Genomic DNA, 25,650 nt, shown 5'->3' with positions numbered 1-25,650 from the left:
ATGATATATTATGATTCTTTTTTCTAGAATATTAGCAATAAAATCTCAGTGATACCTACACTCTTGGAAGAAAAAGAAACAACTGATAAGGAGGTATCCAGTCATGGGGAGTCTTCTTCACAGAATTCTGGACACCATGTAGCAGACCAAGGGACACAGCTTCTAGATGTTCAAGAGCAGTTTTCAGATACTAATTTAAGGTACAAGTACATAGGTCTGTGTGCCTTTAATGTAACGTTCTGTTTGCAGACCATGTTAAAGTGAGTGAGCTACCAAGCCATAATGTGTGTGCAAGTTTTAAGATTTTTTATGGAAGATTGGGAGAGGGGATTAAGTCCATTTTGATAGCCAGAGGTGAGATTTATTACCAAATTACATGTGACACATATTCAGAAATGAACCTGGCCTGGATTGTACAATTCAGTGTTTTTCAGAATTTAGTGAATAGTTCCATTTTTTTTTTTGTCTCCTTAGAAATCAGAATTCAGCAGATATGGTGGTGCTTACTCACAGTCCCCATACTTGTTAGGTGGAGGCAAAAGAATGAAGGAGAAATGAAGGCTGACCTGGCTTACGAGCATTTTCCAAGCCAGTCTAGGTTATATAGGAAAACCCTGTGTAAAACAAAGCAGAAGCAATCAGCAGCTTACTGCCAGTCTCTAAGGTTGTCCTAAGTTCCATTCACTTTCATACTTCAGTACAGTCTAATCATGTTTATTAATGCTTGTTCCAAAAGCAAACCTCTTCCTCAAGAACAGAAGCCACTTCAAGTTAAACCAGCTCCTTTTCTGAGAAGTCGATTCAAAAAACCAAAGCCAAACTTGTCAAGAGCAGCTTTAAAGAGAGCAACCCTAGAAGCAGAACATTGTGTACCTGGGAAGAAACCAGAAGCATACAAAATGGAGACTGTCGTGTTGCAGCAGGACAGAGACCAAGCTGCTTCTTTCTCTTCTCCACATGTGAGTGATGATCAAGGTGGAGGTTGTGCTTGTGGAGATGTTTTTGTTGTTACTATGGTTATTAAACCATTACACGTTCATGTAATTTTACTGTGTGGTGTTGTTCTCTGTTTACTGTCATTCCATACAGTTTATATTAAATATCTGGTGTCTGTAGTCAGGAATGGGCACATGTGCTTAGGAAAGCATCGACGATACTTTAGACTCTACTTGACCATCTGGTTATGTCACCATAGACAAGTGATGTACCAAGTTCTGATGCAGGAAAAGTGGGAATGATAGTGCTTTATTTCATTCTGTTATTAGGGTAACATGAAGAGTGAAATGCTTGACATGTGTTTATAACAAGTTAAGATTGTCAGAATTTAAACAGAATTAAAATTAAAATGCTAATATTAAAATCAGTGGTTTTTTTGTTTTCGTTTTGTCCTTGTAGTCCTAGGAACCCATTTCTTTGTTTGTGTATTAGAGTTCTGACTGCATGTTTGTCTGAATACCAGAAGACGGATTGGATTTCATTACTCTAGATTGTTGTGAGCCTCCATGTGCTTGCTGGGAGTTGTGTACATGACTTCTAGAAGAGTACCTACTGCTCTCAACTGTCGAGCCCATCTCTCCAGCCCCAAGTTGAATTTGTTTTAAAGTACTTTTTATAATTAAAATTCCTATTTTGCATTTTAGAATAAGTTTCTATGTTTGTGCTTCCTCCAACTTTATAAGTGAAGCTGCCTTTCCTATTTTATTGTATGTGTGTGGGTATTTAGCCATGTAGGTGCCCACAGCAGCTAGACAGGGGCTGTGGGGTTGGATTTCCACAGATGCTTGTGAGCTAGAAAGAGATCCTGTGTCTTCTGCAAGAGCAGCCAGTGCACTTAACGGCTGAGCCATCTCATCTGTCTGATAGAAAAACTACTTTTTATGTAATATTTTTTGTTATAAAATCTTTAATTTGGAGAATAATGTCTGTATTCCAAAACATGAGAACCCTATATTGTTTGTTTTTCCTCCCTAATTAATGTGGCAATTGTAAATATATACGTGTAGATGTGTAAGAACTATATGCCACAGTGCTGGCTTCCCTTAGCATTTTGTATTTTCATTTCACATAACATTTTAAACCTCTTTTGGGCTTAGTACAAAGAAACCTTTTTAAAGCGGTCATACGCTGGAATATATAAGGCTAAGCTCGGGTGTGGTGCAGTGTGCACTTCATAGTCGTGGCTATGTAAGAGGCTAAAGCAAGAAAACTGCAGTTCAGGGGGAGTTTAGGAAATAGGCAGCAGAGTGGGACCCTGCGTCTTCAACGTGGTGGCCCTTACGGAGGTAGAGGGAGGTGAATCCCTTGAGTTCCAGGCCAGCCAGAGCTATACAATCTATCTCAAATAAAAGGAAGTAAGAAAGAAAAAGAAATTCAGATTTAGTTCAGTGGGTAAAGTATTTCTCTTGCATGCATGAGGACCTGATTTCAGTACTCAACAATGACCTCCCAAAAAAAGAGTAAAATTTAATTTTCTGTTGATATACTATCTTATTTCCAGTGTTTTGTTCATCCTTCATATTTGGAGTATGGTCCTTAGTTCTGCACGGTGAGTTTCCAGCAGTAGACATGCTGCAGGTAGACACTACCCCTTGCTAGCCAGAAGGAATGTGTTGGTTTATTCTTACATTAATGCTCTGTGATCTTTTTCTTTTTAAATTTCTAGAATGTACCTTCCCTAATGGCGTCAAGAGAAAATGAGAAATCAGGTCATGAGGAGGAGGAGGAGGCTGTGGTACTGCCATGTACACAGATTGAAAAAGATCCTTCACCGCCAAATTCATGTGAACCTAAGGAGGATTCTCAGTTAACCCAAAACCAGGAAGACAGCTTAGTTTCTCCTATTGGGTAAACAGTGATATTTCCTTACAAATCTAAAATAAGAGAGGCTTTTCTTTGAAATCTCTCTCTCTCTCTCTTTTTTCTTTAAGGATTTATGTATTATATATAAGTACACTGTAGCTGTCCTCAGACACACCAGAAGAGGGCATCAGATCCCATTATAGATGGTTGTGATCCACCATGTGGGTGCTGGGAATTGAACTCAGGACCTCTGGAAGAGCAGTCAGTGCCCTTAACCGCTGAGCCATCTCTCCAGCCCTGAAATATCTCTTTATTAAAAAAAAAAAGCGAATAATTGGTCTAATTGATAGGGCAGGCCACCTAAAATTCAAAGTTAGATGGGCTTGAACATCTTTTAATGCTATATTTATTTATTGTTAACTGGTTAAGATTTATGAAAAGTAGCACACTCAAAATACATATGTATATGTACTATGAATTCTTTGACTTTTAAAAGGTTGGCAAAATATATATATATAAAATCACATTTGCCATTTTTAACCATTTTCAGTTGCACAGACACAGTGGCATAAACCATAAACCATTGTCTTACTGTTTTACGGGCCACACCACCAACTAACTGTCCATCTGTCCCCAACACTTTTCTTTTTCATACCCCTTTAATGAAACTTTGAATTCACTAAACATCAACTTCCACTCCCCTCTTCCTCTGCTGTCTTCTGTCCTTGGCCTCTGCCATTCTTATGGTTTTTACACATTTGGTTATTTTAGGCACATCCTGTTTATTAGCATTTGAGAATTGAAATGAGCTTCGTCTGCCTGACTCCCTCACCCTTACTGTCCCCTCTCTACTGTGCTAGGTTTAAACCTAGGGCTGTATGTACACCAGCCATGGCCTCTCCTTCCATTTGGCCATACTCCAAAATCTGAATGTGTTTTCTTTTTCTTATGGCTTTCCCAACTTTGATAACATATTTTTGTAGTGAAAAGGTATTTTCTTTGGATAATTTGATAAACTATTTTTATGGGAGTTTATTAGAGGAAATTTAAGGTACGTATTCTTATCATTGTCAACTTTTTGTAGTCAAACTCCCTCTGTTTCTCCTTGCCCTTTTTTCTAGGACTCCGACAGTGAATATGGTCCCACAAGAAACAAAGCCAAATGTCGTCCAAACGACTCTACCAGTGAGGGGTCGACTTCAGAGACCAAGGCCAAATGTGCAAAAGGCCAGACAGAGACAAACAGTAGAAAAGGGCAAAGCGGAAGGCATAACTAAGAATGAAGGACCAGAACTGCAAAAAGATGAAGCTAAAACATGCCTGACTGTGGTGAGAGAATTGGTCTGTGACTAACTGATCCTTAGTGTATGCTAGACAGCAAATAAGCAGCTCACCTTGGCTTGGCCTGTCATGGTCCACTCAGTTAATACGTGATGAGTCCAGCTTCTGTTTCATATTTAGTGTTTAGTATACTCTGAAGAGTTTATAACTGTCTCTTAATCCTGTAGTAACTAACTTCTCCATCAGGAAACAGCAGTTACATCATTTTTGCTGCATAAATAAGAGTACTGTTTTGACTGACAGTTTAACCCTTTTAGGAATCTGTTATCCTTTTAGATAGTGTCTTGTTATTTAGCTGAGACTAGCCTTTATTCTCCGGCCTCACCCTCCTGAGTGCTTCAAGCACAGAAATTCACTATCATCTCATCTGCTTAACTATACTTTCTTGCTTTTTCTTTGGCATCAGTGTATAGCTGAGGCTACCTTTGATTCTCTGCTCCGCCTGCTTTTGCCTCCTAAATGCTGTGGTTGTAGGGCTATGCCACTATGTCCAGCTTTACCTAGGCTTTTAGTTTCATTTTCAACATTTACTTATGCATTGTGTGGTCAGAGGACAGTTATTGGGAGTCCATTTTTTCCTTTTATCATGTGAATTCTCAGAATTGGAGTCAGGTTGTCATACCTGGTACTTTTATTCTCTGGGTCATTTTGCTGGCCCTTAATTTCTTAGTAAGTTGTATTGGAATTAGAAAAAAAAGTAAGACCCCCAAAATGTTATTTTTAAACCAGTCATTGATTGTGTTCTTTTCTCTGGGTAGTAAGGTAAAACCTGGGGACGGTTGACACCCAGAGGGAGACTTTACCTTCTCAAAAGAGGGGGTGTGGAGGAAGACTTGTATGAGGGTACTGGGAGGAGAGGAAGGGCTGATATTGGGTTGTAAAGTGAACACATAAATTAAAAAAAAGACGAGACCTAGATTAAAAGTGGTTTGTGATCCTCATTAAAAAAAAATACTCCTTAAAAAAGAAAAGCTATTAAACTTGGTGTTGAGGATGGAAGCCAGAGCTTTGTGCACACTGGGTGTGAAGCTGTGCACACCTCCAGTACTGGTCAGTCCCACTTGGTTACTTTGTAGCAGGTCACTCTTAGTGAGGCGGCTGTGTGTGGGTGGGATGAGCGGGCATAGTTACTTGGGCAGGCGCATGTGTGCATGTCGGTGTGGGTCAAGGGGGAATATGTGGCATTTTCTTTTATGTGTTTGAGACAGGGTCTTTCACTGAACCTGGATGCTATTGCTTTAGGTCAGCGGGCTCCTCGTGACCTCTAGGGATCCACTGTCCTCCTTTCTTTAGTGCTAGGTTACAAATGTGCCCCGCTTCATTTGCCTCGTTAGTGCTGGGGATCCCAACCCAGGTCCTCACATTTGTGGATCAGGCACTCTTACCTACTGAATCCTCATCCCAGCCCCTTCTTGGCGCTTTTTTTTTTTTTTTTCTTTTTTTCGGGGCTGGGGACCGAACACAGGACCTTGCGCTTCCTAGGCAAGCGCTCTACCACTGAGCCAAATCCCCAACCCCCTTCTTGGCGCTTTTATAGTCTTATGTCCACACGGGACTGTAGTAAACCATTGTACTTCTTGCTCTAAACTAGGGGACCTTGTTTTGGCTGTAGACCATGAATACTGGATGCCCAGTTCAGGTCATAATTTGCAAATCCTCAGGGGCTTAGGCCTATGGGACAATGACTTAGGCCTATGGGACAGTGACAGTGCATGCAGATCTTTCAGGTTCACTTCCTAGCATCCCAAAGAGAGAGGAGATACAGAAATGGAATACTCATTCTTGGATTAAAATGTTTTAAGACGTTTATGGTTGAAAATTAAATCACATGCCAGAGGGTGGTGGCTAACACCTTTAATTTTAGCTCTCTAGGGGCAGAGGCAGGTGACTACAGAGTGAGTTCCAGGATAGCTAGAGCTACAGAGAAACCTTGACTCAAACAAAACAAAACAAAACAAAACAAAATAAAAAAAAAATCTCACTAACTCCGCTTCATCTTTTCAGGCAAATTCTTCTGGAGTTGAAAGTGAAGTTGCAGTTGAAGTGTCCTCCAGAGTTTCAGAGTTCAAAGTGAATGAAAGCCAAGGCCACGTGGTTCCTGTAGAAAACTTAAGTATTAACAAAACCAGTGTTCTACGTGAACAGATCCGGTGAGTTTAGTTTTCATGAGAAGAGCACGAACCTCCTCAAACACAATTTTCTGATTGTTACATACTTGGTTTTATTCAAAGACATTCTGGTTTGCTTTGTGTTTTCTGGTGCTCTTGATTGATCCCGGGCCCCTTTTCATGCCAGGCCAGTGTTCTACTATTTTTATGTTTTCTGAGACAGAATTTTGCTAACTTGCCTGGCTAGCTTTAAACTTTAAACTTGCTTATAGGCCAGGCAAGGCATCAATTTGTGATTCTGCTCTTTCAGCCTTAGTCACTGGGATGAAGCTTGTGCCAGCAGTCCTGGTTTAAAAATACCTCTTTCTGGTGCCTTGCGCCTTTAATTTTAGCACTTGGGAGGCAGAGGAAGGAACTCTCTGAGTTCAAGTTCAACTGTGCAGAGAAACTCAACAAACAAACGACACAGACCCAACCTGTTCCTCATCTTTAGGCTCATAATTTTATAGCCTTCTTTGAACTTAGTAATAATTTATTCTTAACTATGTTTTAAACTTCATTTCATTATTTTGTGGTTAGGGATGTGTGATCAGATGACAGCTTTCAGGAGTTGGTTCTCTCCCTTCACCTTATAAGAATTGAACGTAGCTTGTCAGCCTTAGTGGCAAATCAGTGCCTTTTACCCACTGGGCCACTGGGCCAGCTCCTACACTTAAATATGTTTTCAGAGTAACATGTGATGACATTTTTTCTTGTAGGTGGACCCTAATGGCTCTACTATTGAGCTGCATCCTCTGCCCCATGTTTAAAAAAGAAAGCCCCAGAAAAGCTTTTCATTTACTTGTTTTTAAAGATAGGTTTCCTGATGCTGAAATGTATTAGCCTGCATCATAATCATGTTAGAGCTTACTAATTTCCTTATGTTTCCAGACAGAATGGTTAGTAGTATTAGTATCTTTTCTGTGTATTTTAGGGATTAATTTCTAGTGGATGAAAACACACACACACACACACACACACACACACACACATTTATATTTGTTTGGCATGTGTGTTAGAGATTGATCCTAATGTCTTATAGTGCTAGTGAGTTACCTGCCACTGAGCTACAATCTTATGCCTGTATTTTATTTTTGAGTATTCTAATTTAGGTCCTAGCCAGTTACTGAGATATTTCCAGACGTCCTTAGGTATTCCAGCTACTATGGAAGCTTTGGCTTTCTTTGAATGTTTCAGCCATAGGTTTTGTTTTGTTTTGTTTTTTTCTGAAATGATTTAAGAACCTTTCAGAGACTGCAAGACCTTCCCTTGAGCTTTTAGGAACATGGTTTGATAGGCAGGCTGTCGAGCAAGACTGTTGTGTCTTTGCTTATTCATTTATTTGTTGGAGCCGATTTGAGACTTTTGCTTAGAGTGCTGTTATGAAACCTGTGTTCAGATTCTGTGGAAACTATGTTGTGTCTGATTTTTTTCTTTGTGAATTAAAGTTATATGAAACAGTGCTAGAACTAGTAAATGAAAGTAGAGAAAAATTCATGCTATAATCTGTAAAGAAATGCTATAATTCGTTTCCTAGGCTGTACAGAAAATGTAAGGTGTGAAAACTTTTATGTTTTCTTTCAGACATAAAATGATGCAGTGTTTCATTTTGCGTGCTTTGCTTTATTTCCAACTTATTTATAGTCCTTTGAGCTGAACATCAGTTTGAATCCAGGATTGTTTCTTGTTGTTATATTGATGGGAGAGTTTTGGTTTTCACCATAATTTGTGCTTCATTCTAGGCATGAAAATAAACCATATGTTCCTAGTCCAGCACTGCTGATAAGAAGGCGGTTCCAAAAGGCTAAACCAAATTTAGGAGGAGCACGGCATAAAGATGAGCAGCCAGGTGTAGAGAAAGGCCCAACCAGTGAGAACACAGCACTAACAACAGAAGATCACCTGCTACAGAAGGGAGACTGTGATACCCAGCTTTCTGTACAAGCTAGGGTGAGTCTGCTGTGTCAGGTCATGAAGGAGAGAGCAGTGGTGGGAAACTCACTTCTGTGCTGCACGCAATTCCCTGGAAAGCGAGTGACGTCACAGCTTATACAGATTGACTGCCTGTGGCTTTTCATGTTTAGGGGATGAGGCCAGATTGCTAAACCGTTTTGATATAGCTCGTGTCCATGGTAATATTATCTGGGTTTTTTTTTTTTTTTTTTTTTTTCTTCAAGGAAAAGACAGAAATGCCTCTGGAGGTTTCCATGAGGAAAGATTGCGTACATTCTGAAGAGTCGGGCTCTGACAGAAATGACGCTCAGCTAAAAGCTGGACCATCAGGAGGTGCCAGGGAAGAGATTGCCCAGGAGCCTACATTTTCTTCGAGCCTCGAAGAGCAGAGTCTCAGTAAACAAATTAGGTAATTTTTTATTTTAGAGACTCAGAATAGGAAATCAAAGCACTTATTTCTTAAAGAAGTTCTACCTTAATGCACTGGGTTTTATTTACAACTCTGTTGTTTATAACAATGTACATTTTTTTTTCTAACCAAAAGATAGTGTGCCTTACCTTGGTAATTAGAATGTTAATGCTAGTTTGGTTATAAACAGTGATAAAAGGTACTTTTATAATTTTTAAGAAAGTGGGAAGGAACCTAAGTTCTTGAAAAACATTTTTTTTCCTAATCTACGTACCCGGCAAGATAAACCAGTACCACTGCTTGATCCCATTGTCATTACTGATTTGGTTCACGTGTATCTTGTTTTTTTTTTTTTTTTTTTTTTTTAAACCTGACTCGGGAATATTTCTAGATATATAAGTAAGAATCCACTCTGAATGAGATGCTAAGTAGTAGTCAGTTCCTTTCTATTTTGATGGCATATATTTTTTTAAAAAATGGGTGGGGCTAGGCATTTAGTTCGTGAACACATTTGTGTATTACTTTTGAGGCCTTAGATTCAATTCTAACTTCATAAAATGAAATGGTATATCGTCATCATCTTTGTCATTGCTGGGAGTTGAACTTAGGACTTTCCGTGCTGGGTAAGCGTCCTTCCACTGAGCTAGATCCTCAGCTCAGGGTCTTTATTTAGTGGCTGGAACAGAGATTTTACTTTTAACAGTCTGGCTTTATTGAGATTATCCTGGTGCTTACATGATGATAACTGTTATTTTGGCTAACATCCAGCCGTCCACAACTATTGAAAGAATCAAGCTATTCCAAAACTGTTCCTCCTCGAAGAACAACTGTCCCTTCTGCCTCTGAGTGTGAGATAGATCATAGTGGGAAAAGAGCGCATCGGAAGATGAAAGCAAGTGTGACCAAAGCACGCGGATCAAAACGAATTCGAGGTAAGACTGCTAAGAAGGAACCTAGAGCTTCCAAGTCCGTGTTGGTGACTCTTCGGGCTTCTCAGAAAGACGATGAAGATGATGCTGAGGATTTTGAGTCTGACTATGAGGAAGAAACCTGTCATCTTGCCCCAGAAGAATTAAACAAAGCACCAGTGTTTGTACCTGTTGGTCTCAGATCCCCTGAACCAGTTTCTGCTCAGATCGAGGAAACAATGGAAGAGGTAGTTTGTGTTTTGTTTTGTTTTTTCAATTTTTGACACTTTCACCCCCTTTAATGGATGATTGTTTCTTCTCTTAATGATTGTGAGAGTCCGAAACATCCACTGTCAAAACCAATTTATTCGGGATTTAGTGAATACCTTAGGAACACAGCAAAAGTGCTGTGTGACCATCATTCCGTTGTCATAGTCCTCACTCCACAGGGACTCAGTTACCTATGATAGAATTGTATCTAAGCTTGTATCTAAGCTACTAAGTCTAGCTTTGGACTAATTTCTACTAGCTCTAATAGGTTTCTATGTCCTGACTGGTAAAGAAGAGAGAATCAGTGTCTTTCCTCTTTTCTTCTCTTTCTTGTTTGTTGGTTTGAGGCAGGCTCTCATGTGTCACACCGCACATTGGCCTTCAGACGTGTTGTGTGGTTCAGGATGATCTTGAACCTCTGATCCTCCTGTGTCCACCTTTCCAGGGCTGGGATTACAGTCATGTGCTACTACAGCCGGTTTAAGAAATGTTGAAGATAGAGCCTTCAGCTTCATGCATGTGAGGCAAGGACTTTACCACAGCCGTGTCCGTCCTCAGCCTCCCACCCTCTCTTCCTCTTTCTTACTCATTTTCATCACTACCCTCCATCCAAGAGAACTCATCTTTTAAAACTGGAGCTCTTTTTTCTGATACAGCCTAGATTGACCTTGACTTTTTAATCCTCCTACATCTGCCTCACAAATTCTAGAATTACAGGTGTGTAGTGCTGGAGGTGGAAACCGGGGTTTTCACATGGTTGGCACAATTGCTACCAATTGAGTCAGATCTCCAGTCTCTGCTTCTCTGCGCCTAGTTCTTTTGGAGATAGAAATGGACTTGCTAGAATACTTGGTAATTCTGTATTTAGTTTGTTTGTTTGTTTGTTTGTTTTAAGCAAAACACCCTGGTTACATCATTTTCCTTTGTCTAAAGTTTTAATTTCTGTCTTTACCACCATCCATTTCTCCTCTCTTCATCTGTCCTCACTTCTGTCTTCTCTCTCTTTTCCACTCCCTGGCCTCTCATGATAAATAGTCATTCTACAGCTACAGTATGCCCCATTCTTGGCTTGGTTTGGTTTGGTTTGGTGATGGCACAAGCCTTAGTCCCAGCACTCAGGAGGCAGAGGCAGGTGGGTCTCTATGAGTTTGAGACCAGCCTAATCTACAGAGCAAGTTCTAGGATAGCCAGGGCTGCACAGAGAAACCCTATTTCAAAAGTTTTAGGAAAAAAAAATCCTTAGTCATTCTAATGAAGTGGGTATGAAGTGAGGAACATGCCTTACTGTGGTCTTACTATGATCTCATGTTATCACTCCGTAGCTTTAAGGTTTCCTGGTCTCACTCAAGTCTTAGTCATTTAGCTGGTGATTGAGCAGAGTTTCAGGATCAGTTTTGTTTAGGGATTTAGAACACTTTCTGAGCCATTTGAAACAGGATCAGTAGTTTACTAGACTGTAGTGATAATGTAGGAGACAGTTCAAGACGTGTTATGGCACAGCTGCCAAGAGGAGGTGCTGTTCTAGAATTTGTAATATTACATTTGTGAGTCCAAAGGAACATCATCAGCCTTTAATTTATTCAGGATTAATAATAGCATGTCAAATGTCTACAGGTAAATGAGTTAGTAGAATTCTTGATATTAACTAAGTAATACTGAAAGTTCAAAGTATTCTGAATGTAGGTTTTAGTGTACACTAGGGAAAGTTAGTTTTGTAGAAGGGCAGATGAGTAATACCACATGGAGCTCCTCTATATATACTCTCCAAAAGCACTTTGGGTGAAGGCAAGTTGACGTGAAATTCACTTCTAGTAATCAGGCTTCAGGATGTGTCTCTACAGAACATCTTCTTCAGTGGCACTATTTTGTCCCCTCTTCTGGCAATCAAAGTTTGTGCTCTTAAACATGAACTTTGGGCTATACTCAGCCTATCATAGCAATTTTAACTCAGCAGTTAAACAGAATCTATTTAGATTGTATTTCCTTTGGTCTAGAGAGATGGCTCAGCAATTAAGAGTTCTTGCTACCCAATCATGAGGACCATAATTTAGATTCCAGCACCCATATCCAGCAAACCCCTATAACTTCAGCTCAAATGGATCCAGCAACCTCTCCTGGCCCCCAGAGGCACACAGATGTGGTCATCTTCCCTGACCCATACACATATTCAAAAACCAGCTGTAAAAGAGTGTGTGAATCCATTACTGGGTGATGAGAGAGGGTTGTTGCACTAGGAGTGATACAGTGATTAGTGTTTTTACGCACATCAAGTCATCTACTATAATATTTATGGTAGTGTACAGTTAGTTTTGTGTATAGTTAACGTGTGTTTTTATTAAATTGTGGGTCTGTCGAGGGCAGGGACCAAGTATTTGTCCCTTTGTATTCCTATGCTTATATGACTGTGTTTTTGAAAACATTATATAAATGTTAGGGAATTGGAAGGATTGGGACAAAGTGAGAGGAATGTGAAGTGAAATGCCAGCTACTCAAAGGCTCTCTATAGAGAATTTGATAACAGGTTGTAAAGCCCCAGGTCCTCAGAAATGTAATGTTTTACTTTGCTAAGTTGCTGGTCACTAAGGGTTAATGTAATTCAGTTTTTAAGTTGTATAGCTGTGGCATATTTCTACATTTTAATGTTTAATTTTGCTTACGATGTAGAAAATGAGGTGTTTTCATGTTTGTACTTGTCAGATTGAAATAACAATCCTTCTTACGACAGCTTGAGATCACCATGGACGGTGCAGACCTAGGATGTTTGACTGTGGTTGACCATCAGCTTTCACATGTGGACATAGCAGCTCGGGACGAGCAACCAGAGAAGGCTGTGTACCCGTCCTCATTTGTAAGTCATGTTTATATGATGCCTTCCCTCGATTACCTCCTGAGAGTGCAGGAGTATTTTCATAACGTTTATTTTTTCCTCTCATATGGGGAACTGTTTTTATGAAGAGGTGAAACTTGTTAATTATCAAGGGTTTTACTTTTGATTGTAAAGCTTATTTTTGTATTTGTTTGGTGAAGCTCAATATCATCATAGACTTTCACCTCAAAATTCTGAGGCCTAAGTCTTTATTAAGTAAATTGTAAGAACTATACAAAACTAACTACATTATCATAAATACCACAGTAGAGATGGGTTTAAAACACCAACAAAGGTTATATTTGTTTTTATTTCGTGTATGTGAGAGTTTGGCCTGCATATGTGTATATGCACTGCTTCTAGTAGGTTTTTCTAGTGGATGTGAGGGAGCGACTATCCCTTCCCTTCCTGATTTTATGGAAGTTGGTGATGCTTCCTCATTTCTTGGCATTCCAACCTTGGCTTCCATTGATTTATGACAGTTTTCTTATCATTTTATGTTTTATTGGCACACTGAATTAGAGCCATTGTTGTATTGAATTAGGACCAGTCCTATGGTTTTGTTTTATACTGAGTACATTTATAAAGACCTTTTCCAGGGAAGATAACATTTATAGTATCAGAAAATTGAAATTCAATTTATAATACTTTCTAGTTTGAGTGTGATTTCTTTGTTAGATGATTGCCTTGGCTAGAGCCTCTGTTGTGAATTAGTTCCTTGACATGGTACTTTTTTTTTCCCCCCAAGACAGAGTTTATTTTGTGTAACTCTGGCTGTTGTGGAACTCATTCTGTAGACCAGGCTAGCCTCAAACTCAGAGATCTGCCTGCTTCTCCTTCTGAGTGCTGGAATTAAAAATGTGCACCACCACTGCCCGGCTTACAAGTGGGCATTCTTGATTTGGTCATAGTTTTAGTGGGAAAGCAGTTGATCTTGTGTCAGTAAGTATAGTGGTAGTTGTGGGTTTTCTAAGATGTCTCTCTCAGGCTGAGGAAGCCCTTCTGTGCTGATTTGTCATGTGTCTCAGGAAAGGGTTTTAGACTTTGTTGTGTAGTTTTGAGCAGTTATGTTTCACAAATGCTGTTCTAGTTACCGGTTTCATATGGATCAGTTGAAGAGCTGCTTCTCATTTGTTTTTGCTCTTATAACCAATTCTGGTCACGTTTGACAGAGTGCTGGACAGCAGCAGGTCCGCGGAGCTCCCTGTGCTCCTTTCTGCACAGCTGTCTCCTGCCCATCAGCATTTACTAGCAGCTGTTATATTTTACCCACGCACTGTAGAAAGTCCCTGTCCTCTAGGACTGGAAGCAGATTTGACTAGAGATGAAGGTTTGTAACTAAGAATAGGAGACTGTAAATCAGGAGTGAGATACAAAAGAATTTGGTCTGTAAGTTATTATTTCTGTTCTTACGTGTGAGCCTTTACGGATAAACATAAATTAAGAAAAGATTTACTATCATAACTAAAAACAAAGAAACACTTGTAAAACATGATGCTTAAAAACAATAAAACCAGAATATTTGTTTGATGGAAACACTGAACCTGTTTTTCCTTCTTTTAGGAAGTGGTCATAGGTGAACAGCCCCAAGAAGAACCAGGTAACTGTTAACAAAAAATTGATTAAGACTATTTGGTTAACTGTATTGTAATGATGAGCAGTGATGATAGGTAAATGGGACAGTCTGCTAAAGTATAGAACAAAGACATTAATCTGTTCTGTTGATAGGAACCTGAGCTTCTCAGAGCCTAACTTTAGAAGGGGAGTGTAGAATCAGTGTCAGGTAAGGAAGTAGTGAGATGCCCCTGGAGCTGCACAGTTAGTGTGTGGGGAGTGTTTTCAGTGAGCAAGTCACCTCGATGAGCTATAAAATGTAGTGTATGACATAAACAGACTGTGACTTAAGCCCTCGGATAGTGGTATGAAGGCTGTCACACCTGTTTACCAGAAGACACATATCTGAGCATAAAGTCTTCCTACGTGAGGAGACGTTTAGATTCATGTTCATGTTTGAATGTTGGTGTGTTTCCTCAAGGTCCCGGTGATGGGAGCACTGAAGCCGCCATAACTCTACTTACAATGGGAGACATAGTACTGCAGTCAGAGATCATTCCTGGACAGGGTGATGGTAAGACTGGAAATAAATCCTACCCAGAGAAAGACCTTTAAAAATGTGTTAGCACGGCACGCCTACACGCTGAGTAGCCTCCATCTTTAGTAAGAGTTTTCACCTTAGAAATTGTCCCTGGTGTTTTTCACAGAAAGAGATTGGATTATCATTCATTATTTTACTTAGTCTCTTCCAGTAGAGTGGCAACAATTTTGAAAGGATTCTGTTGGCTTAGTAAGAATAGTTTGGAGCTGGAAAGATGCTCCAACTGTTAAAATATAGCTAAGCTCATAACTAAAAATACAAGAATAATTTGGCTGGACTAGATGGCCTTTCGTCTCCAGCCATTGGGAAGCAGAAGTAGGCAGATCCCTGTGAGTTTGCATCCAGCTTGGTCTACATAGTGAATTCCAGGCCAGCCGAGCTTGTCAGATGGTAAAAGAGCTGGGGAGTGTGGGGTAAATTGTGTTCATAGAATAGTTACCTGGCAAATCCTCAACCTGTGTACCATCATAAATATTGGATATTGTGGGTCATTGACCACTGGTTACTTTATAGATATTTCTTCAGCAAAAGGACTCTCCTGCTTGAGGTGATGATCATAGCTGATATAGATCTGTAAAGGGCAACTAGTTACTGAGGTGATTCATTCCACAGTAGTGGAAGAAGCCAAAGGAAATGCCAGCTTAAATCTTAAACACAGTAATCCAACATAAAACTATATAGTTGTTTTAATTTGTGTTTTTGTGGTATATTGGACCCAGGGCCTTGCTTGCTAGGTAAGTGCTCTATAGCTGAGCTAAATCTCCGATCCCAAAAGCTGACGCATTTGTTCCTTATCTTTAACCGTAGCTAGTTAGATTATAGGCAGTTGTTTTGATTGGTAATGGTTGATCTGCCGTTCACTCACTTTCACTGTATGACTTGTAAGTTCATCACTGACCGTCTTTCAGAGGACTGTCTGATTTGTGTTCCAGGCAGGACTTCTGTCTTAGGTAGAATATTTTAGTGGCACTGGTACAAATTTCTAGTATTTAAAGTACAATTTTCAAAAGCTAGTAAATGAAGATACCCTGTTTGAAACCATTTAGTTACATTGTTACTGAAAATAACAAAAAGACTTGCTTTAACTTAGAGTACCCCAAAAATTTAGAGATAATAATTAAGCTTATTACAAATCAAATTCTTGAATGAAATGTGAAGTAATGAAATTAAATTTGGATCTAATAGAACAAATTTTAATAGTGAAATTAAATTAGACAGTTATTGAATGTTGAGGAATTTTATTGAAGTAGCTATTAATATTGGATCAATTTTAATTTCCTATTTCTTTCTACAGTAGGAGTATGTGTATTTCCTGATGATCATTCAAAGGATAAGAATCATGTTCCTTTTATCCCAGATAATGTAAATCAGAAAACTGTTCATGACTATCAGGAGGTGTGCTCACCTGTCATTAGTATGTCGCATGTGTCATTTGAAGACAACAAGATTGTACTGGAGGAACAAAGCATCAGAGAAGCTGCCGTGCTAGGAGAAGCCATGGAGGAGCCTCTGTCAACCAGGTTGTCCTGACATTCACTCAGCAAGTAGTGGGGCCCAGCAGTGTCGCTGCAGCGTCTAGCCGTCATGCATACAGACATACAGACATACAGACAGTGCTAGCTTCCCACAGGTTAAACTGAGGATTATCCGACACTGATGGCGGTTTATCAGTTTACATGGAAAACCACAGCAGCGTGTTTTCTGTGTCTTTGAAGCTTAAGTGACGTAGGCTTATATAAATGTTTTACAGACATGTTGGTCTCCATTTTCTTCTGATGGCTCTTAGCAAACTTAACCACTTTTTAATTTTAATATTCAGAAATGGCCTTTTGCCAGGTGTAGTGGTACATACCTTCTGGAGGCTGAAGCAAGAGGTGATTTGAGTTTTAGGGGAGCCTCATGTCATATTGATACTTTGTCAAAGCAGACAGAGAAGCAAACAATGACTTACATGTGTGGCATCTGGATGGATCTGACACTGACAGCTTCATCTTTTTCCTTCTAGGGATACAGCTTGTACAATGAGTACCCCCTTGAGAATGGAGAGTATGCTTGTTACACCAAAAGCAGGTTCTGAGAGAATTTTAGAGATCAGTGAGCCTGATGGTCATCAGGAAGTTGCCAGTCTTTGCATGACTAAAGGGACAGAAGTGGAAATTCAAAGAGGTGAGTTTAATTTTTCTCTTACAAAATTTCATTGACATTGCAAGGTGGCTCGATGGGTAAAGGCACTTGTCACACAAGTCTATGCACCTGAGTTTGATCTCTAACCTAAATAAAGGTAGAAGAGAGGACTGACCCCACCAAGTTGCTCTCTGACCCTCACATGCTCACGGTGGCAATGCAACTCTTGTAATGATAAATCGTTATAAATTTATTTTGTATGTGCTGATATTTTGTTCACATGTATGTTCTGAGGGGTGGTGAGAACACTGATTCACACAGCACTATGGAGGTAGAGGTTGTCTAAACAAACACTATTGTGTTTGCTTATTGAGCATGATTCACATATGGTACAATTTACCTATTTAAAGTTCAGTGGTGTTCTGTTCATCAAATTGTATAATTATCACAGTCAGCAGCTACTCTCCAGCCCTCAGCAACCACTAATTTCAATTTGTCTTTGTACATTTGCTTACTCATGCCACGTAAGTGGAAACGTACAGTGTATAGTTCAGTCTGGTGTTTTTCACTTCCCATCATGTTTTCAGGATTCATTTATATGGTAGCATGTATAAAGTATGTTTTAAAAAGTTAGTCCTGTGTATGTATAGAGTGGGATTGCACATGTGCCTTGTGGGGTTGCTTCTCTCCTCACATCATCTAGGCTGCCACATTTTCATGGACGGAGCCTTTACTCACTGGACTTGGCTTTTTTTTTTTTTTTTTTTTTAATTGCCAAATAATACTTCTCTGAATAATTATACCACATGTTGTTTATTATGTATCGATAAGCATGTGGGATGTATCTGCCTTTTTCTGTCATGAATAATGCTGCTATGAACTTTCATGTGGACATATGTTCTTATTTCTCTTGGGTTTGTACATACAAAGTAGAATCTCAGGGTCATGCAGTATTTCTGTTCCCCCCCCCCCCCCCCCCCCCCAGGCAGGGGTTGAGTTCTGGCTTTCACACATGTTGAACACACACTCTGTCACTGAGCTTCATCTTTGGAGTAATTATTAAATTGTTTTCAAGAAGATACCCAGTTATTTACCTGGCAGTTTTTATGTTATGTGGCAGTTATATTAAAAAAAAAAGAGTAGCGTGACTATATATGTGTGTGTGTGTGTGTGTGTGTGTACGTATATATGTATATATTATTTATTTATTTTATGTATATGAGTACACTGTAGCTGTCTTCAGACACACCAGAAGAGGGCATCGGATCCCATTACAGGTGGTTGTGAGCCACCATGTGGTTGCTGGGAATTGAACTCAGGACCTCTGGAAGAGCAGTCAGTGCTCTTAACCACTGAGCCATCTCTCCAGCCCATGACTATATTATTAATTAGTAATCTATGAGAGTTTGTCTGATGTCTGTCTCACATACATAAAATAGGATTTCACTAAGCATTCAAAACTGACTAGGAACTTCACTGTGTAGTTTAGGCTGGCTTTGAACTTGGAATCTTCCTATTTCAGTTTCCTAGAAGCAAGGAATTTTACTTTCTGTCCCCTCCTAGAAACCTAACTTTTTTTTAGTGGTGCTGGAATTTGAACTCAGGGGCTCAAACCTGGTAAACAGGCACTAAAAGTATATCACATTCACAGCCCTCCAAGACAATATTATCATTGGACAGTATTATCATGAGGACTGAACTCAGGGCCTTGCGCTTGCTAGGCAAGCGCTCTACCACTGAGCTAAATCCCCAACCCCCAGTATTATCTTTTTATTACAGCTGTTTTGATGTGAAGCAGGGTTTCATTGTAAATTTGACTAGTGATACATGTCTTTTTTTTTTTTTTTTTTTTTTTTTTTTTTTTTTTTAGCTTTCTGTGTGTGTATATGTGTGGTCATGTGGGCCACTAAATACATATGGGGATCAGAGAGCAGGTTCTGGTTTTCTCCTCCTACCATGGACTCCAAGGATTGAATTCAGATCACAGATCACTGCACTTGCACAGTAGCTTCTTTGATTGTTTGTTTGTTCCTTATTTTATTTCATTTTATTTTACCTATTTGAGTGTTATGCCTGCATGTGTGTCTGTGCACTGTATTTCGATTGGTGCCTGTAGAAGCCAGAAGGGTGTGCCAGTTTCCCCTGGAGTTTGAATAACAAATGCAGGAGTTGAACTCAAATTTTGGTCTTCTGCCTGATCTGCAAGTGTTCTTAACTACCTGAGCTCTCTCATTTTTTAAATGGCCTTAATATATTGTGATGCATACATTAACTTGTACCTTCACGCCAAAGGACTGATCCTTAGGAAAAGCAGCGAAAGCCATAGCCTTCATTGAATTCATGCTCAGAACATCTGGATATTAGCACCCTTCCCCCTAATTTGGGTTCCTAGTATCTGAGATTTCCCTTCAGCCAGTAATGTCTGACGGTGTATGCAGGTAGCTAATTCACTTAACTGGCTGGAGCAGTAGTCAGAAGTACATATGTGGTGTCTGTCAATTTGCCCCACCCCTCTGCTTGGGTTCACATCATTCCTTATCTTTATAAGTATTTTCCTTCCCCTATATGTGATATCATTTAAAATTTTATTGCCCTTACCGTGTGTGTGTGTGTGTGTGTGTGTGTCTGTCTGTCTGTCTGTCTGTCTGTCTGTCTGTCTGTGTATCTGTGTGTTTGTGTGTGTATACATGTGTGTGTCTCCTGTAACCGTACACTTAACATGGTGCATGTGTGAGGCTACTGATAACTTGTTGGAGTCCGATCTTTCACAGTGTTAGACCCAGAGGTTGACCCAAGGGGTCAGACTTTATGGCACCCCTTATGCTGTTATCCACCGAGCTGCCTCTCCTGCCACATAAATTACACCTCTTCAGGACATCCAGTGTAGTACAGTTATTAGACAGATCCTTTTGCACTCACTTCTAATCCTCTTTTGGGTGTGGGCTTGTAGTTTTTAAATTGTGTATTGTTGCATGTGTATGTACGAGTGTGTGTGTGCCCATGTGCATGTGTGCCTGTATGAGTGTGTCTTGAGTGTGTACCTGTGTCTATTTGTGTGTATAGGTAGGTGTGCATGTCACAGAGGATGTGAGACTATCAGATGACACCTTGTGGGAGTCAGTTTTCTCCTTTCATGTGTGGGTCCTGAGGATTGAACTCAGTCTTGATGGTGGTCACTGTTAGCTAGCAGGTGAGCCGTCTTGCCAGCCCTTAATTGTAGTATTACTTTTAATTATGATGCTCATTATGGTGCTGTAGAACTGTTACCACAAGCAGGGAAGCCGTGCTTTGGCACCTGAGAGGAAAATACATGCAGTGCAGGTTTCATTTTTCTGTTTTACTTTTCAAAACCTTGGCAAACCCCGTTCTTCCGGCATGTGTATTAGCTGACTTTTGGAGTATGAGAATCTTGGAGGGGTCAGCAAATTTGTTTTTTAAGAGAGAATGTTTCTAATATAGAGATTTAGCTGTACTATTTTGAACTATATCTTAAGTGTATTTTTCTCCCTGCCCCCTCAAAGAAACGGAGGAAAATGATTCCACAGCTGTAGAATTAGACGACAAAAGCCTTGAGCCAGTTCCAGCAGCAGAGACCAAGGAGCAGGAGCAGCTGCTGTGCGTTCATGGTGTCGAAGGGGCCAGGGTTTCTCAAGAAGCAATCCTACCTGCAAGGTAAAGGAGGGAGACGATGCTGGCATTCATCTTATGTTGTGTCTTAGCTCTCGCCACACAATTAATTCCATTGTAGTCAACATGTTTAAAGTTGAAAACATTACATTAAATGGTAATACTTGGTCCTAGAAATAATCCTGTGCTTGGCTGACTGATGTAAATGTAATAATGTATGAAACTGTTTCAGAACTGAAGAGCACGAGGACGACTTGCAAGGGCTTCAAACGTTGGGCGCTGCAGTTGCTTCGTCTGAGATAGGGCAGCACACACTTGAGTCAGGTCAGAGTCTTGGTGACAGTGTTGCTGAAGAAGCCCTCAGAGAAAGCCCTGAAGGCAGCGTTGTGCCCATGCTTCATGTGCCAGAGGTAAAACGATGTCGGGTGCAGTACCGAGTGATGTGGCTCTCCTTTCTCTGATTACCTTCCAGTTCTCCAGGCCTTCGATAATACACATCCAGCCTGTGTGGAGGCTCACACTTACAATCCCCACTGTCAGGAGTTAGAGGTGGGAGACTCAAATTTGGGGTCAATGTGGGTTATATAACAAGAACTAGGTTAGCCCGAGTTACATAGCAAGACCTTGTCTCAAAAAACAAAACAACATATTTGATCCCAGCACTTGAGAGGGAGATGTAAACAGACCTGTGAATTCCAAGCCTCCCTGCTCCACATAGTGAGACCTTGTGTTTAAAACAAACAAAAATTCTCAAATACATGTAGGTTCATTTAATCAGTTTCATCACTGATTCCCAAGTGCTCTTTGGTCAGCCCTCTTTCTGCTTGCTGCCAGCTCCTGAGCCAGCTCCTCCCCTCTGTGGTCCTAGTTTTACCTTGGTAGGAATGGACTGTGGACAGGGTGTGATGACCCTCGCCTGTGCTGAGGGAAGAAGATCTCTGGGGCCCAGGAGCTTGAGGCCAGCTGTGGCTCTGTAGAAACCAGTCTCAAAACAACAACAGGAGCATGACAGAACTCTTGGTGTGTTTTTGGTCTCTTGACCTCCAAGGCCATAAGAACAAAGGTTTTTAACCTTTGTTGTTCAGTGCTGACCCCTTCAGTATAGTTCCTCATGTTGTGGTGACTCCAAAATACTAAATTCCCTGCACCTTCATAACTAATTTTGCTACTTTTATGCAACATAATGTGCATATCTAATAGGCAGGATGTTTAATATGTGTCCCCTGTGAGAGGGGTTTTGAGTGACAGGTTGAGAAACACTGTCATAGAAATACAAGTGTTACCCAGCTTTGTGATAAAAGCTTGAGAAGTTAATTTCTTGCATCGTAGCTCCAAGTCTTTAGGTTTCATTTACAGAGTACATGTTTGCTGGGATATCATCCACATGCCTGCACTGAGGCACCGGGAAGCACGAGTAGTTGAAGTTTGGTGCTCAGTGGCTGTCTGGTGTGACAGGTGCTGTGAGAGAGATTGGAACCAGATCTGGGCGGTGTCCTTCACCACCAGTTTAGTCTCTGGCACCAAGCCTGGCATTAATACTGTTTTTAAAAGTTCCTTGAATAGGAAAGTACTTGGGTTTTGAATATAGAACAAAGTAGCTTATTAAAAGGAAAGGAATATAGTTTAAAATAGTTGAACATCATGACTTGTTAAAGTAGAAAGTAAGGAATTTATCTACATCCAGTGTCAAGGTTTGTTTTTTAACTCATCCCCACCTTTTTGCTTTTTAACTTTTACTTTGAAATAATTTCAGCCTTACGGAAAAGTTACAAAAGTCTATAAGAACTTTCCCATACTTTGTTTTCTTGGATTGTTAATTTGTTTTCTTTGTCTGGCTCTTCATCATTACAGATACTTAGGGGGAGAGGAGGGGAGAGGGGATGAATGAATGAATGAATGGGTGTGTGTGTGTGTGTGTGTGTGTGTGTGTGTGTGTGTTTATTCATACCATACTGCTTGTGGACATGTCTATGGACAGGGTTGGAGTCCTCTCCTTTCACACATGGAGGTTCTGGGGGTGAACGCGGGCACCCGAGGAGCCACCATACCTGTCTTAGTGGCATACTTTACAGCTGGTAAGTGCTCAGTGGGTAAGGTGATTTCCACCAAGCCTGGCAACCTAAGTTCAGTCAAGACCCACAGAGAGAAGGGGCTCCCTTCCTCTGACCCTTACAGAGGCTTGCAACGTCATACACAAACACGTTAATAGTGGGCCAGAAGGATGTCTCAGCTGTTAGTATATATTCCTGCGCACACACATTTGGTTCCTAGAACTCATTCAGTTAGCCCCGGGTTCTAAGGGCACCCACATGTATGGCATATATGCACACAGACACACAGTGATAATGGCGCTTGGTCTATTTGAGGTGAGCTGTGTCTTCCAGAGAGGCAGCAGTGAGTGTTGCTGTTTCAGGTCTGTATTGCTGCAGAGGCAGGGCAGTGTCTGTCATTCTTTCTGTGTGGCATAGTGTGACTTTGACATATTAGTGGGGATACTTCCTGGTCACTTGGCTAGGATGGCATTTGTGAGATTTATAGGTTATAAGGACGTTTTCCCCTTCATGTTAGGTATGTGTCCAGTGAGACCCAGCTCTTGTTACCCGTAGCTTTGGTGTCTGTTGACCAGCCTTGCTTGAGTCAGCTGTTGGCAGTGTTTCAAAATGAAAGCCTAAAGGTCCTAAGCGTTAGAGGATTGCAGGCTGTACAGGCAGCTTGTGGGAAACAGGAGCGCCCCACAGTGGAGGCACCCCACCAGCTTGTCTCCACCGAGACGCCACTACTTGAGCATCCGCGCACTGCGAACATGGACTCAGTTGAGGAGTTTGGGTCTCCACCTGACACTGAAAATTATGGAATAATCACATCTGACAATTTAATTGGGTATTTTAAGCTTATTTAAGACAAGCCTTTAAGTTTGGAGAAACTGTCTCTTTACCAATTTCTTTTTTTAATGGCAGAGTGTACCATCTAATATTCCAGAAGCCCAACACGAAAACATCAGTCCTCAAGATGATACAGGTATGGACGGCTGCTTCCAGCAAAGTGTCGTAAATACTGTGTGATGTAGCCTTTTCCTTTTTTTGAGATAGGGTCTTTCTTTGTAGTCCTGGGTGTCCTGGACCTTGCAAAGTAGACTAGGCTGGCCTCAAACTCACAGAAATCCTCCTGCCTCTGCCTCCCTAGTGCTAGCATTATAGGTATATTCTATCACACCTTAGTTCATGTTACTAAGGGAAAAATGCACCAAACAGATTGAACCTAAGCCGGTGGCAGTCATAAAATACAAATGTGAAGTTTATCCCACAAAATATCCTGGGTCTGGGGTTGGGGGACATGCTTTATTTATTTATTTACTTAGTTTTGGCGTTGTACGTTATGAGAATTATTTTAGAGATGAAATAATGATTTTTGTACTATTTCGTGGTTTATTTTTTTCATTGCTAACGTTTAACTTCAACAGTGAATCTGTTTGCTAATGTTCAGCAAGATGGAGAAGATGAACAAGCATTCATTTTGACCTTGGTGGAGATCCCAACTAACACAACAGAAGGATTTACCGACGCCTCCATGCACTTAATGCCGAGCTCTCTGCTGCCAGCACCTATATTGGTCAGATCTGGGAATGCAGTAGAAAGAGTTGACCTGAGGTAAAAAAGCTAACCCTTTACCAGTAAGAAAGATGCTGCATGAATCAAGTACTAGGCCAACTATACACCAACGTTCTTTTAAGTCTGTGTTAATAGTACAAGTGAACGCTGCTCATCGTGATGTTGCATGTGTGAAGATGGTGCTTGACCTTGTCTGTTCTCTGTTCTGCCCTTTTATACTTTGGCCTGGTCCCCTCTGTCATCTGCCCTAAAGCCCTCCTGCTTTTACAGGATTTCTTGTTTCTATTTAATGTCTTTACATGACAGAAAAATATGATTGTATTTCTATATTTGGTTATTTCATATAACAGTGTTCTAGGTCTGCTCATTTTCTTGGTAGTCACAAATTTTATTATTCCTTTTGGTTAAGTAACAAATACTTGTATGTGTGTCTGTACATATACGTATGTGTGTGCTTATACATGTGTGCCCATAACTTTTTCTATATCTACTTATCTGTTGATGGGGACTTGGCTTGATGTCATAGTTTCTATAATTTGACCAATACTAATAGTAGTACAACAAACATGGGTATTTGGGTGTTTGTTTTTGCACGTTTATTTCATTTCCTTCAGATCTACATGTATGTAGATCATAAGGTAGGTCTATCTTTAGATTTTTGAGGATTCTATTGTGTTTTATGTAAAGGAATTTCTACTCCTACCAGGAGGGTGTAAGTTTTTTTTACCTTGTTGCCAGCATTTATTTGTTTTGTCTTTTATTTTGTTTTTTTTTTCAATAACAGCAATTTAGACTGGGATAAGAGTTGGATGTAGTTTGATATTGAATTTTTTATGAGTTTGTTGAACTGCTGTGCTTTTGAGAAGTTGAGACCTGTTGTGGTCAGTTGTCCACTTTTAATTTACTTGTTAAGTTAGTGTGTATTGGTTGTATAAAGACAGCTGTCTCTTTATGACACTGGATACATGCAGCTGAATGGGTCTGACTGTGTAGCCTAGCTTGGGTTTAGTCTTCCAGCCTCAGCCTCCTGAGTAGTGGGATTATAGGAATGATTACAGAACTACCTTTCTAAACAGTACTGTGTATGGCAAGGGAGCACAGCAGGTAAAGCCACTTGTTTGCTAACCCGATGTCCTGGGTGTGACCCCCAGAACCCACATGGTGGAAGAAAACTCTTGCAAGATGTCCTCTGAACGGAAGGCACACGTGCCTTCTTTCTCCCAGCAGGCAGGTAAATTAGAAAAAGCATCGTTCGTGTGTTTCTGTATTAATCTTACTGTGCTAAATAGCTGCAGACAATTTCCTGCATTTCTGTAGTTTTTCCTCCTTTGTTCCTCTCATTTCAGAAGCGCTGTAATTTGGTTTAATTCCATTTGTTCATTGATACAGTTGTTTCCTTAGCTCTTGGAGCCACAAGTTTCTCTGTGTTTCCTTCTTGTATTT

General features: G+C 40.3%; 1 protein-coding gene across 5 annotated transcripts in view; it reads left to right on the top strand.

The window, feature by feature from the left end:
• Bdp1 (B double prime 1, subunit of RNA polymerase III transcription initiation factor IIIB) overlaps positions 1 to 25,650 on the top strand; it is a 91,753-nt gene that overhangs the window by 48,817 nt on the left and 17,286 nt on the right. For 3 of the 5 annotated variants that reach the window (XM_063281495.1, XM_063281496.1, NM_001402161.1), the window contains 17 exons: positions 28 to 200; positions 737 to 959; positions 2,663 to 2,844; positions 3,921 to 4,128; positions 6,145 to 6,290; positions 8,030 to 8,237; positions 8,465 to 8,649; positions 9,418 to 9,805; positions 12,553 to 12,675; positions 14,257 to 14,293; positions 14,729 to 14,821; positions 16,143 to 16,368; positions 16,854 to 17,014; positions 20,494 to 20,644; positions 20,832 to 21,009; positions 23,557 to 23,617; positions 24,060 to 24,246. In XM_063281495.1, coding sequence (XP_063137565.1) covers positions 28 to 200; positions 737 to 959; positions 2,663 to 2,844; positions 3,921 to 4,128; positions 6,145 to 6,290; positions 8,030 to 8,237; positions 8,465 to 8,649; positions 9,418 to 9,805; positions 12,553 to 12,675; positions 14,257 to 14,293; positions 14,729 to 14,821; positions 16,143 to 16,368; positions 16,854 to 17,014; positions 20,494 to 20,644; positions 20,832 to 21,009; positions 23,557 to 23,617; positions 24,060 to 24,246 — 2,930 coding nt within the window. Of the gene's footprint in view, positions 1 to 27; positions 201 to 736; positions 960 to 2,662; positions 2,845 to 3,920; positions 4,129 to 6,144; positions 6,291 to 8,029; positions 8,238 to 8,464; positions 8,650 to 9,417; positions 9,806 to 12,552; positions 12,682 to 14,256; positions 14,294 to 14,728; positions 14,822 to 16,142; positions 16,369 to 16,853; positions 17,015 to 20,493; positions 20,645 to 20,831; positions 21,010 to 23,556; positions 23,618 to 24,059; positions 24,247 to 25,650 lie in introns of those variants that run through there. The other 2 variants (XM_063281497.1, XM_063281498.1) reach the window with 2 other exon arrangements.

Source organism: Rattus norvegicus, chromosome 2 (assembly GCF_036323735.1).
Source record: "Rattus norvegicus strain BN/NHsdMcwi chromosome 2, GRCr8, whole genome shotgun sequence".
NCBI lineage: Eukaryota > Metazoa > Chordata > Mammalia > Rodentia > Muridae > Rattus > Rattus norvegicus.
The sequence above is the reverse complement of the archived record's forward strand: the minus strand, read 5'-3'. Positions and strand labels throughout refer to the sequence as shown.